Source organism: Oncorhynchus gorbuscha, linkage group LG26 (genome assembly GCF_021184085.1).
Source record: "Oncorhynchus gorbuscha isolate QuinsamMale2020 ecotype Even-year linkage group LG26, OgorEven_v1.0, whole genome shotgun sequence".
Lineage (NCBI taxonomy): Eukaryota > Metazoa > Chordata > Actinopteri > Salmoniformes > Salmonidae > Oncorhynchus > Oncorhynchus gorbuscha.
The window spans coordinates 4,520,413-4,534,938 of NC_060198.1; the positions used below are offsets into that span (position 1 = coordinate 4,520,413).

Genomic DNA, 14,526 nt, shown 5'->3' on the forward strand with positions numbered 1-14,526 from the left:
CCACTGGTACGCTGCAGAAGTGTGCTTTTCACAGATGAATCCCGATTTCAACTGTACCGGACAGATTGCAGACAGTGTAGCGTGTATGTGTGGGCGAGTGGTTTGCTGATGTCAATGTTATAATCTGAGTGCCCCATGGTGGCGTTGGGGTTATGTTATGAGCAGGCATAAGCTATGAACACAATTGCATTTTATTGTTTGCGATTTGAATGCATGAAGATCTGCCGGCATCACGTCTTGTTTCAGCATGATAATGCGCAGCCCTTTGTTGCAAGGATTTGTACACAATTTGTGTACAGATCGTGTACGACCGCGTGATCCAGATCCCACAGGCCACAATCAACAGCCTGATAACCTCTATGCGAAGGAGATGTTGCACTGCATGAGGCAAATGGTGGTCACACCAGATACTGACTGGTTTTCTGATCTATGCCCCTACCTATTTTTTTAAAGGTTTCAGATGCATATCCGTATTCCCTGTCATGTGAAATCCATAGATTAGGGCCCAATTTATTTATTTAAATTGACTCATTTCCTTATATGAACTGTAACTCAGTAAAATCTTTGACATTTTTGCTTGTTTTTGTTCAGTGTATTATTATGTTTAGAGTAAAATGGGAGGAGTTTAAACTCTCATCCTCCTGCACAAGTGAATGTTTCAGCCAACAGCTGCCAAGTGCTAAGCCTGGCTGCACATAGCAGCAGCACTGGCGGACATTTTGAGTTTCTGCTGGCAGTCCTTTGGCAGTCTATGAAAGAGGAAGGGAGTGGGGATGGGCATACTACGCAGTGAGCTATTAGCTGGCTAGTGTTTTACTGAATAACTGTAATAGCAGCAGCATTTTTAAACAATCTACTTTTGGGTTCGTCGTGTAATCCAAGAACATGTAATCTAAGCACATAAAAATGTTTAGTCCTGACTCTCAACAATGAGTAAAAAACAATCAACAACCGTGTTTTTCTGTGCATGTTTGCTTTATCATTGTATTGCTATTGACGTTAGTGATTATAGGTCTGTTAAGTAAAATCTTTAAAAAAAAAAATCTTCTAAACAATTTTATCACACTTTCTTCTCAGAAATGGTGTGTTTTCACCTCTATCTTTATCTTTTCTATCTACGGTGCCTTCGGAAAGTATTTAGGTTACAGCCTTATTCTATTGTTTTTTCTCTTCATGAATCTACACACAATACCCCATAATGACAAAGCAAAAACAGGTTCTTCGATTTTTTTTTTCTTCCCCCACATGTGCATAAGTATTCCGAGCCTTTACTCTGTACTTTGTTGAAGCACATTTTGTAGCGATTACAGCCTCAATTCTTATTGGGTATGACGCTATGAGCTTGACACATCTGTATTTGGGGAGTTTCTCCCATTCTTCTCTGCAGAACCTCTCAAGCTCTGTCAGGTTGGATGGGGAGCGTCGCTGCACAGCTATTTTCAGGTCTCCCCAGAGATGTTCGATCGGGTTCAGGTCCGGGCTCTGGCTGGGCCACTCAAGGACATTCAGAGACTTGTCCCGAAGCCACTCCTGCATTGTCTTGGCTGTGTGCTTAGGGTCGTTGTCCTGTTGGAAGGTAAACCTTCGCACCCGGTCTGAGGTCCTGAGCACTCTGGTGCAGGTTTTCATCAAGGATCTCTCTGTACTTTGCTCCATTCATCTTTCCCTTGATGCTGACTACTCTCCCAGTCCCTGCTGCTGAAAAACATCCCCACAGCATGATGCTGCTACCACCATGCTTCACCGTAGGGATGGTGCCAGGTTTCCTTCAGATGTGACGGTTGGCATTCAGGCCAAATAATTCAATCTTGGTTTCATCCTACCAGGGAATCTTGTTTCTCATGGTCTGTGAGTCCTTTAGTTGCCTTTTTGCAAACTACAAGCGGGCTGTTATGTGCCTTTTACTGTGGAGTGGCTTCCATCTGGCCACTCTGCCATAAAGTCCTGATTGGTGGAGTGCTGCAGAGATGGGAGAACCTTCCAGAAGGACAACCATCTCCACAGAGGAATCTGGAGCTCTGTCAGAGTCACCATCGGGTTCTTGGTCACCTCCCTGACCAAGGCCTTTCTCCCCCAATTGCTCAGTTTGCCCGGGCGTCCAGCTCTTTGAAGAGTCTTGGTGATTCCAACTTCTTCCATTTAAGAATGATGGAGGCCATTTTGTTCTTGTACCTTCAATGCTGCAGAAATGTTTTAGTTCCCTTCCCCAGATCTGTGCCTCGACACAATCCTGTTTCAGCTCTCTACAGACAATTCCTTCGACCTCATGGCTTGGTTTTTACTCTAACATGCGCTGCCAACTGTGGGACCTTATAAAGACGGGTATATGCCTTTCCAAATCATGTCCAATCAATTGAATTTACCACAGGTGGACTCATTCAAGTTGTAGAGACAACTCAAGGATGATCACTGAAAACAGGATGCACCGGAGATACATTTTGAGTCTCATAGCAAGTGCTCCGAATACTTAGGTAAATAAAGTAATTCTGTATGCAAAAAGTCTAGACCTGTTTTCGCTTTGTCATTATGGGGTATTGTTTGTAGATTGCTGGGAATTGTTATTTAATCAATTTTAGAATAAGACTCTAATGTGGAACAAGTCAAGGGGTCTGAATACTTTCAGAAGGCAGTGTATTGTGTGCTAAGCTGCCCTAATATTCCATACTGGTGTTCAGGTACAAGGAACATGATTGATCCCTGTATTGATTGATATTTGTCAAATTGTACAACTTGTAAACATTGATACATTTGACTATGGTGTCTAATGTTATATACTCTCTCAGGCTTTTTAAAAATCATTGCAGTGAAAGGTCCTTATTTTCACCTGCGTTCTTATTTTACGACAGAAGTAGTCTAGATTTCTGGTGGTTAATTAAACGGTTCTCTCTCTACCACCCTCTCTAGTTAGAAACAAATATTTCCCCCCTACTTCTTTCAGAGTGGTTTAGTCCTAGCTAGGCTGTAATTTTCCATGCAGCGTTGAACTGTGCTAGTGTGGGGGAGGGGTGGTACTAAGTGTGTCAGGCTGTGCACTCTAGTACTGACTGCGCTTCTAGCCTGAGTTTTTTTGCTGGCAAAAAAGCAGTCTTTGTGCTGCATGCTTCTGCCAAAGTTACTAAAAAGGTATATTTTGCATTTGTTTTAGTATGGCCACTCTGATGGAAATCCTAAAGGGAGAATCTTTTTGTTTCCATCCTTTTGTTCTGAAGGTGTTACATTGTGTTGTTTGTCAGCCTGTGCTGGGTCAGTTTTTCCTGTGTTGAGCCATGAGGCTGAGACTATGACGGTTTCACTGTGCGCACAGTCTTGCACAAGAACATTCTATGCTGAAACAGATGGAACAGTCCAACCTTAGTCCCCCTCACCCTCCCGCTTATTTTCTTCCTCCCTCTGCTGTTGCTAGTTCCCTCAATCAACACAGCCAAACAAATCGCGCGCAAGACCTCTGTCCAACGGAAGGCCTACTTCTCCAGACTACTCCTGTTCAAGGTTTACTTGAATTTTAGATTTTAAAGAATCTTGTACACCTATACCCATGTTGCTCTATTTTGACTAGTATCTTGGACTACATTTCAGTATTTAACTTGGCTACTGTTGAAATTTCTTTTTTTTGTTAAAGAGTGCTACATTAACCACGATTCCGAAACGTAGATAATATACGTTTTTGTGTGTTATTTTTAAATAATATATTGTGCAATGGGGCTGTTTGTTTTGTATTAGGTGAAATATTTGTATATATTTTCTGTATTCGTAAAGTAGCATTTTTGGCATTTAGATTTTCATGCCCTGCTATTTGTGAGAGGAAGTGAAAGGGTCAGAACAGTTTGGAGAGAATACTGGAAGCCTTAAGCATTATGTTCGAATATGTAAAAAACTTTTGTCTGACAAGTGAACTGTATTGAATAATCATTGGCACTGGAACAAGAACAGGAGCTTAAACAGGAAGGTGATATCTTCATATCTACCAAAATGTTCTCCTATTGTTTTCCTGGCTAATGGAGTTCTATTGGGATCTTAGAAAATAACTGTAAATCTGACAAATATCCAAACTGGGTCTGATCAACACTGGGATAGCAATGCTAATCAAAACTCATGTTGCATGACTCCTCCCGCCTTGCTACTGATTGAAAACAATCCTGGGGTATGAAAGGTACAGATCATCTTGGATTGAGTCCAGTTAACAAACGTCTCATTATTCTGAGGCTGTCATTAGTCTTTGTTGAGGCAGTGAAAAGTAAGTGGAGGAATTCTTGAAGATTTCTGCAGACCACCTAGGTCACTTAAATCAGTCGTGAATGTAAAGTTCAACTTAAAATATTTACTCAACATTGCTGTGAGCGATAGCCTCCATTTTCCTGTGTCTTGAGATATCTGAAATCAAGGGGAATTAACACTGAAATAGTCATCTGAAATGGAGTTCCTGAAATGTATGCCGGGAGCCTGAGGATACAGCTCATAGGCATAGCAACAGAACATATGAGCACTCTGTACTTGGATGAAAAGCCTCTGATTTAACAGGAGAAAACATTTACTAAATAAAACTATCTTGGACTAGGCTTGAAGCCCAGCCCGTCTCTGCTAACTTTTTGGTTTGACCATATCCTCTCACTGCTGTGTAGCAAGACAGGCAAGAGTTTATTTAATGTGTGTTCGTATTGCCTACCCGCATACTTTTTAAACTTAATTTTGAGATGTTGCATGGACTTTTCAGTTACACCTGTTGCTGATAGGTGTATAAAATCAAGGACGCAGCCATGCAATCTCCATGGACAAACATTGGCAGTAGAAGGGCCTTACTGAAGCTCTCAGTGACTTTCAACTTGGCACGGTCATAGGATGCCACCTTTCCAACAAATCAGTTGGTAAAATGTCTGCCCTGCTAGAGCTGCCCAAGTCAACTGTAAGTGCTGTTATTGTGAAGTGGAAATGTCAAGGAGCAGCCCCAGCCGCGAAGTGATAGGCCACACAAGTTCACAGAACATGACTGCCGAGTGCTGAAACATGTAGCGTGTAAAAACTGTCTGTCCTCCGTTGCGTTCAAACTGCCTATGGAAGCAACTTCAGCACAAGATCTGTTCGTCGGGAGCGGCATGAAATGGCTTTCCATGGCCGAGCATCCGCGCACACCAGCCTAAGATCACCATGCGCAAGGCCAAGCATCGGCTGGAGTGGTGTAAAGCTCGCCACCATTGGACTCTGGAGCAGTGAAAACACGTTCTCTGGAGTGACAAATCATATTTCACCATCTGGCAGTCCGACGGACGAATCTGGGCTTGGTGGATGCCAGGAGAACGCTACCTGCCTGAATGCAAAGTTCCAACTCAAGTTTGGTGGAGGAATAATGGTCTGGGGCTGTTTTTCATGAATCGGGCTTGGCCCCTTAGTTCCAGTGAAGGGAAATCTTAACGCTACAGCGTACAATTGCATTCCAGATGATTCTGTGCTTCCAACTTTGGCAACAGTTTGGGGAAGGCCCTTTGCTGTTTCAGCATGGCAATACCTCTGTGTACAAAGCGAGGTTCATACAGAAATGGTTTGTAGAGATTGGTGTGGAAGAACTTGACTGGCCTGCACAGAGCCCTGACCTCAACCCCATAAAACACCTTGGGGTGAATTGGAACGCCAACTGCGAGCCAGGTCTAATCGCCCAACATCAGTGTCCGACCTCACTAATGCTCTTGTGGCTTGTGGCTGAATGGAAGCAAGTCCCCGCAGCAATGTTCCAACATCTAGTGGAAAGCCCTCCCAGAAGAGTGTAGGCTGGTTTAGCTGCAAAGGGGGGACCAACTTCATATGAATGCACATAATTTTGGAATGAGATGTTTGACAAGCAGGTGTCCACATACTTTTGGCCAGTGTATTTATAATGTGCTGCAAACACGGATGTGCCCATACATTTGTGAATTGTGCTGCTGTGTGGCCACATAACCGTCTGGAATTGTTGTGCGCTATGAACCAAACACCGTACTAGTCAAGTACTTCTAACCTATTAAATCAGTAGTGTTGTTCAGAGGAGACAAACATTACCAAAGGAATAGAAGCAAGGACAAGATGGTGATGAGGAGTCTTTCTTCCTCCAGTTTGGAGTTATACAGTGGACGGTTTACAGCTATTGCAGACCAGAAACTAATCATCTATGGCCCACATCAATCTATAATTGCTGCAGTATATAGTACAGCAGAGGACTAGCTTGAACCGCATCATGGGAGCTTCAGGAGAAAATATACCCAAACTCAATACATTGTAACAAAATTTATCAGCATAAATTAACACGATGTGGGATGGATGAGGAAGTACATCATAACTACATATTTTTTTTACTTTCTTTTTTTCCCAAACTTAAACTAACCTTTTATACAAATGACTTACGAAACCTATGCTAAAGGTATCCTATGCTATGGTGCAAATAACTTCTTGACATGAATGTGACTTGATACACGATTGTACTACAGTGGATTGGATGCGTGTTCAGTTAGCAGCGTGTGAGGGCTCAGCTTGGCTGGCTGCGCACACATCAGAGCTGGTGGCCATTTTGTTTTTTCTGCAGTGAATCCAGAACGCGGGTAATGAAAGAGTGGGGGAGGGGAAGACTGCGCACAGTGTGCAATAACATTGGAATGTGAACTGAGTTGTTGTAACATAATAAAATGTGATTTCACCTTATTAGTTTTATATCAAGGAAACTCATCAGGGGTGAGAATCATATGATAATAGTTGATATAGTAAATGAATGAAGCAAATATTAAGGAATGTATTATTTTTCATCATCCATTCTAAGGCCATTTTTTAAGTCGAAGGACATAATAAAAATGTTTGATAAATGATCAAACTCAAAATAGAACTCAAACCCCCCCCTTACCTGTAGTGATATGAGGGGTAGCTGTGCGCTTAGTTGTAACAGTGTCATTGGTATGTAGGCTAGCGTAGCCTGCAGCTTTGTCTGACTAGAGCTGTAGTTTGCACAGTCTGTGTAAAGGACGCGCTCTCTCTGTGTGTAGGTTGCTTAACGGATGTTGTAAAATTTCTGTGACTGTTTGTCATGTGATACCAGGCTGCACATTGAAGTCAAAGGCACATGGGGTGGGGCCACCAGCCACGTGGCCTATTTATATAGCTGTAAGCAGTCTACTGCAGTCTGTCTAGGCAGCAATTCAGCAACAATGCAGTAGACTGTTGTACCTGGAACTGATACAATAATGCAGTTTCTTGGGCCTGGAATTTATTGAGTTTACAGAGCCAAACTAAAGCACCTGATGACCTAGCTCATTTTAATATGCTGGGTGAAAATCAATTGGTTCGGATAGCAGTATCTGCCAATTTCTGAGAAACATTTAGAAAAAATAACCTACTCCTCACCTCAACAATATCATGGTTATTTTGTTGTTTCGCAGATGTGTTCGTTATTTGGAAACCACTGCATTTTGATGAGTGATAATGTCATTCAGTGACATGCGTAACCTGTCCCTATGGAAAGTAAAATATAACTAGGGATCAGACCGCAATGCTAGGTAACGGTTTCACTACGTCAACTAGAATGGTGTATCGTAACTAGGCTAAAGGCCTATTACTCCATGTGTAGGTTGCTATGACCAAATAGTTTAAATAGTTTTGTATAGTATTAGTTAGTTTTTTAAAAATACTTTTTTATAGTATTTTACAGTTTCTCTGACTGCTGTCTGTAGTTTCTGCTCATATTTGGAGTGTTCAGGCGAGGCAGATGGCTAATCATCTTCCATTATTCACACTAGTTTGTCTGTGCCTTTAGCTTGGAATTAATTATTTTTATGTTTTATCTCTGTATTGGTCCTGTGGAGCCTTCTGCACAAACTGATCAGTTCTGTGCCGAAAATGTACTTTCAAATGCTTAATTTTGTCGTCACCCTCTGTGTGAAGCCTGTTGTGCGAGTTTGTCTCTGTGTGTGCTGGATGTTCTAGAAAATTGTGAAACAATTATCTGGACATTTCAAGATGTATCTTGAAGCACAGAAGCCTAAGTAATGATAGTAAATCTCATTCGTGAAGACTAGCCTACCATTTTTGGCTGTTTTTTGGCCATTGTGGAATACCCTACTTGTAAAACGTCAAACTGTCAGGAGCTTTGCAACACCTGCGGCCTGTTCTATTATCAATTATTTCGGCCACCATCTCTTGACTAGTAAAACATATCTGCAACTTGTTATTTTATGATGTACTTATTAATGAAACACTCTATATGTTGCTGAAATGTGCTTTAAGTCGTTACATTGAATTAATAATAAATACATTTTCCCCATCCCCCTCTAGGTTATTGGATCCTTTTGGTGTCAAATCCATGATCGGAAACCTCCAGGTGAGATATTATTTTAAATCTAATATAATATAGGACCACTGACACCCCTAGGTCACATTTGACTAAATACAAAAATCCATATGAATGTCATATTTTGTATATTGGCCTATTGTTCTTAATGATTGTATCAATGTCACTGTAACTATGAGAAAATGACTGTCAGCGAAATATAAAATCCATAAGCACAAATTGGAACCTAGCCCCGACGCTGGAATGCGTTCGACAATTGGAACTGTATAAGGTAAATCATGCAGTCCTTGCATAACCCTTCCTCCCTGTTGCCAACGGAGGCTGTATCTAGGGGCCCTGATTGGCTGAGGAAAAGGACCATTAAGAGCGAAGGGGAGGGACAAAAGCAAGTAATGTTGCTGCCATCCCCTGGGATAATGTCATATCCGTGCTGCAGACTGGGCCGGCTGTGTGGATATGACAACGCAAAAGCTTGTCAGCCAATTGAAGCGAGGGATAGTGTTCTTACAGTGAAAAGTATAGTCTTCTGTCATGTTAGTGTGTTAGTCACCCCTGGACCACATGGCATCTCAAGTTCGCAATCCTGAGGACAAAAAGTTGTGAGCGAACATGCTGGACTAAACTTCAGTGGAGAGGAAGCTGGACTTGAGACCATTTTGATGGACTTCTGCTGAATCACTCTTTCTGCTGAAATTGACTCTTGTATAGAATGGTTCTTTCTGTATGCTGAGCTCACAGTGAAAAAGAACCTTCTAGAATAGAACAAAGAGGGGAAAAACATACCAACAGGGTTCTACAGTGACCCCTAGTGGTGTCCCAGAACACTACATCGGTTTGGCCTTAAAGATAGCTCATCTGTACCCATTGTAGTGGGTAGAAGCTAGGTGGGTGGCGCAGGTGCTGTTAACATTCCCGAGGAGGATTCTTTCATGACCTGCTCCAACTAACATCCCCATCCCTCCTTGTCACTCCTCAGGTTAAAATGGAAGTTGCTGTGGCAGAAGAGAAGAAGAAGATATTCCGAGCCAGGAAAACCATGAAGATAAGCGACCGCCAGCAACTGGAGTCTCTCCACAGCACATTGTCGTCCCCCGTCCCGCCCCTGTCCAATTCCAATTCCAGCTCTCCCCCTCCCCGTAGCCCACTGACGAACGGTACGCACCCAGAGGATGCACAGAAGGGGGCAGACGGAGAGCAAAACGACGTAGCGGTGACGTCTCGTTCCACAACCCCAGTCTCCCCTACCTCCCTGACCTCTCGATCCCCTCCCCTTGCCCTGTCCCTATCATTGTCTCCCTCCCCACCAACCTCCCAAAGCCCCAAAGCCAAGGAAGATGCCACTCTCTCCCCGTCATCGCCATTCCACAACCTAAACGACGTGCTGAAAAAGATGGAGGAAGAGGGAAAGAAAAACGAGTGTTCCACATCCCCTTCCAATAAGGACAAGGAAGGAAAGGATACAGAGATGGAGGTGGCAAAGACGGACGAGAAAGAAGAGAAAGCACCTGAGATAGAGAAAGAGGTTTGTATGAGAACGAGTGAGAGGAGCTGAAATATGGATAAATGGGAAACATTGGAAGTTAAGTAAAATGGGGGTTACAGTTTAAAGTGTTGAAGTTGGCATTGTTAGGGGTCCAAGCACCGCAAGTAGGATTTTTTTTTTCTCTCCATGTGTTTAAGTTTGGCGGCTAAAATACAAACTTACCTGGATGTTCTCTTCTCCAGGAGGCCTGCACTACAACTGGAAAGAGCCATGAGGACCAAGCCCCTATGGATCAGTATCCTCTGGACTCTTCGTTCTCTCCCGTCTCGCTCGCCACGTCTGACGAAGAGTCTGGGAAGGAAAAGAGGACAGAGCAGAAAGAAGACACCGTGGCCATGGAAACGGATACGGACAAGGACCATACAGAGACCAAGGCCTCTGAGACCTCGACTTCCACGGAAGAGAGACCTTCCTCCCCCAAAGCCGCTACCATGGCCTCCCCTAAAGCCGCTACCATGACCTCCCCTGTCTGCACCCCCTCTCCCTCTGCTGCCCCTGAGCCGGATCAGGACATCAAAGAAGAGGTGGTGAAGAAGGGAGAGAAGAAGAAAGACGATAGTCAGAAAGAGAAGGAAGGAGTAACGAAGGAGGAAAAGATGGAGGTAGTTTCTGTGAAAAAGGAGGTGAAAAAGGAGAAACAGAATGCTGCAGGGTGTGCTACCTCATCTCTTGCCTCCACCTCTACATCCACAAGTGACAAAGGTATGAAATGATAGAATCGGCAAGACCTGAAAAATCATCCAGAGCTGACTGATAGTAGTAGGCACTACTATGCCAGCTATGTTTCATTTTCAAACTTTTGGGGATTTATAACAAAATATATAATCTGGGAATACTTGCATTTTACAAATAAAACCATACAGGAAAAAAATCTAAAATTAATAACATACACACACAAGCATACTGCACAGGAAATTATATCACATGACCATTAACCAAAATAATCTGATTAAACAAAACCAGAACACTTTGTCTCAACAGGGGTGAAGGTGAAGGAGGAAAAGAGCTCCTCTTCTGGACAGAAGCGTCCCCTGTTGGAAGTTGACGAGAAAGATGGAGGGAAGATTGAAAGAGACGGGAAGAGGCAGAAGGTGCAGGGCGTGGAGTTGGAAGCTCAGCTCGAGTTGAAAATCACTGCGAAAGGTGGCAGTCGCCTAAAACTTGAAAAGGTTAGTCTGGCAGGAATAGATGATACCTATTCTCACGTATTATCAGTTTACCCCCAGGTTTAAGACTTTACCCCCAGTCAGGTATAAAGTAACACTCAAACAATATTGCCCCACACTATCTAGCCCTAAATTGCATCTTGAACTCATCCTACGTTTCTCTTCTTCTCAGGTTCTGCAGAAAATGGTTGAGGAGCGGTTGAGGGCGCTGCAGCTCACCGTCTTCGACCAAGGTTTACAGGAGCTAAAAGACCGGGTAGAAAAGATTGATTGTGCCACAAAACACCAGAGCACCCTTAACACACTACAGGTAAGCTAGCTACATGTTAAACTACTAGTAACGGGTATGTTACAAGTCGACTTGGCAATAGTCACAACAGTCAGAAATTGTCGTCAATGGTTATAGTCAGCAATAGTCATAGTTTTCAATAGTCACAAAATTCAGCAATGCTAATTAAAATCCTTCTCACTGTTTCTTACCCCTTTTCAGGCCAAGATTGCTAGATTAGCGAAGAAATTCGGAGAAGCCAACCAGGCCTCGGAGAACAAAAGAAAACAGGAGGTAAGAAATGTTGTTAATTTATGGGACCCCGGTGTCTCAGATATATTTTTGTAAGTCATCTACTAGTCATCGATATTAGTTAAAGCTGCATTATGTAACTTTTTTTGGGTGACCCGACCAAATTCACATAGAATTGTGAGTTATAGAGATCTGACATTCTCACTGAAAACAAGTCTAAGAATGCTTCCCGTTCTAAATATTTGTTTTGCGTCTTTTGCTGAAAATCCAATATTTTTTGTTATGTAAATTATATTTCACAGGGGTTTAAATTGTACAATGATTCTCTACACTATACTTGCTTGTTTTATCACATAAACTAAAATTAGGTGAACAATTAGAATTTTAGAAACCAGGAAATGGCGGAACGAATTCTGCATATTGCACCTTTAATATCAAACAGACAATTAAATAAAAATAGCTGAGGGTGTTGGCTAAAGGTGTCACCATGGCGTGTGTTCGCAGGCGCTAACGTCCCCTGTTGCCAAGACTGCACCTGCTACAAACACCATTCCGACACAACGGTAAGAGTTCGGTCCTACTGCCAATGTACTACTTCCTCATTTAGAAAAGCTTTTAGTCGTTTGTATGCATTTCCTCCTGTGAATCACAGGTGAACAGTAATCAAAAACAGGGGATTGCATTGCCTCTAGTCTTATGAAGATGTTGGATTCAACCATTATTTTAGTTTGTTTGCAGTCTTGTTTTAATCACCACTGGCAATCATGGATGGCAATTCCAAAACTTTCACATATTCCATAGTTTCATTTGTTTTCATCGCTTGTGACAGCACATTCCCATTGCTTGTATTCTCCAGCATAAAAATGTATTTTCTGTATTTGTAATTCAAATCATGCAGAAGGAAAGCTGTGTGTTAGTCATTGCATGGGGCTATACTAGCTATCATTGTGCCTTTGTATCAACGTGACAATACCGGCCTGAAGCCAATGAATGCCACACATGGAGTCCATCACAACGTGTGATTGAATATGTGGTGACTCTGCACAGGATCGTTGTCAATAATACTGAGGCTGGATTAAATTCTCGGGGAGATTGGATTAAAAAGCAACAGCATCCGCTAAAAACCATAATAACGGGAAACAAAGATGATACCTTTCGAGGGTATTCTCTGACGTACAAGACTGACTTCTCTTTTGATCGCTTAGTGCCTACCCGTCAGGCATTTTCAAACCAAAATCCCCACATGAAATCAATCATCATTTTGTTTTGGATTAAACAAACAAACAGCGGTTCGGTTTTTGCGTCTTTTCTTTTGCACACCACCATGGTTCCAGGTCCTGAGTCTTGTGACGTTATACAATGCGCCAAAGCTTAAGAAAACAAGCTTTTAAAAGCTGTGCAGACAGTGTTCACAGCACCCGATCCAACTGCACCTCTCCTCTCAACAGCGTGCTCCGAATGCATCCAAAGCTGGAGCTGCAGTCTGAAGAGGGGGCATGGCAGAGAGGGGACCTGGCGACCTCTATTGGTTGGATTAAGAAGGAAGTGAAGGAGGAGGAAGAATCCGAAGGAGAGTATGAAGAGATATCTGAGGAAGAGGAATTTGAGAATCCTTCATTCAACCTGAGACACCAGCCTGCTAGAAGAGATGGGTCACAGCAGCAGTCACCACAGCAACCGAGTGGAGGAACTAGGGTTCGTTCAGACATAATGCTGCGTCCCATCTCCACGGACAAGGAGAGACAGCTTTACCTGCGTTCTAAGAATGCTGCAAGGAAGGCCAGATCCGATCGTTACGCAGTATTCCTGTTCCGGAACCTGGTCTCGTACGAGAACTACGTGAAGTGGGTCACCACGGTGAACTACGTCGGAACGTTGGGCAAAGACGCGCTGCCTGTTAACCTGCGCGAAACCATGAAGAAATATTTGGAACAAAGGTTCAACAAACTGTATGCCAGAGACTGGAAAAAGATCAGGGACTCCATCAATGAGATCCTGAGAGTGAAGAGACTACAGTTCTTCTTTGAATCAGACTATAATTAGACTTAAACATGTTTGATTGGGAAGGTGCCAATTTCCACAGTAGTCGTGTTGCACTTTTATGTTTTGTATGGAATTATGGAAACGACATAGTCTTGAGATAGTTGCAATCGTCACTTTTATTTTACCAACGTTAACAATAATATATTTGCATTCTTGCCCCATGAAACATTTTATTTGTTCATAATATTCCCAGTTCCTAATGTACTGTACTAAATAAAGGTCTGGATTACTATATAAAAAACATGTTATATCATTACAACACAAATGTATACCAAAATGTTTTATTTAATGTAAACTTCATGATTTTCATGACAGAATACCACAAACAACTCAAGAATGATACCTATACACTAAACAAGTGCTAAAGGAATCAACACTTTTTACCCCCTTTTTTGTGATCAATATTTTTTTTTAAATGTGTAGATTTTTTGGGGTTGAATTGGTAAAATTCAATGCAAAGAAGAACAAACAACAAAATACACATAACAAACACTCAGTAAACACAATGTTACAAACACGGGGGGAAACAGAAGAAGACCGAGCCAGAAGACAGAATAATAGTAAACTGGCAAATTAAACTGGTAAAGTGTGGCAAAGAGGTCGCCAAATTACAGGAATACTTTTTCTCTGGTCTGTCTCAATATGATCTCTGACCTATTTTTAAACAAGCCAACTGAATGCAAATCACATCTCTTTCAATTACCTTTACATTTTTTTTTATTCAACTCAATGCAAACACACATCTTTTCCAACAGGCCAGTAGCAGCTGTCGTAAAGCAGTCCATGACCAGCCCAGTCTCTACCAACCATACAGGTAAGTTCTCCCTTCTTCTTCACCTTCTCCCTTACCTGTTAATAGGATGTTTCACTTATCATGGGGATTGAACGACCCTGAGATCAAGTTACAAGATAAAGAACGACACCAACTGACCATCAGCTGTCAGGAATAAACTCA

General features: G+C 42.4%; 1 protein-coding gene across 2 annotated transcripts in view; it reads left to right on the forward strand.

The window, feature by feature from the left end:
* The window catches only part of LOC124015306 (activating transcription factor 7-interacting protein 1-like), a 61,224-nt gene that overhangs the window by 29,634 nt on the left and 17,064 nt on the right, over window positions 1-14,526 (forward strand). The window contains exons 2-9 of one of the 2 annotated variants that reach the window (XM_046330462.1): window positions 8,284-8,329; window positions 9,276-9,821; window positions 10,025-10,544; window positions 10,824-11,011; window positions 11,181-11,318; window positions 11,499-11,570; window positions 12,033-12,091; window positions 14,327-14,385. In XM_046330462.1, the coding sequence (XP_046186418.1) occupies window positions 8,312-8,329; window positions 9,276-9,821; window positions 10,025-10,544; window positions 10,824-11,011; window positions 11,181-11,318; window positions 11,499-11,570; window positions 12,033-12,091; window positions 14,327-14,385 (1,600 nt within the window). In that variant the 5' untranslated portion in view covers window positions 8,284-8,311. Of the gene's footprint in view, window positions 1-8,283; window positions 8,330-8,724; window positions 9,184-9,275; window positions 9,822-10,024; window positions 10,545-10,823; window positions 11,012-11,180; window positions 11,319-11,498; window positions 11,571-12,032; window positions 12,092-14,326; window positions 14,386-14,526 lie in introns of those variants that run through there. The other variant, XM_046330463.1, reaches the window with a different exon arrangement.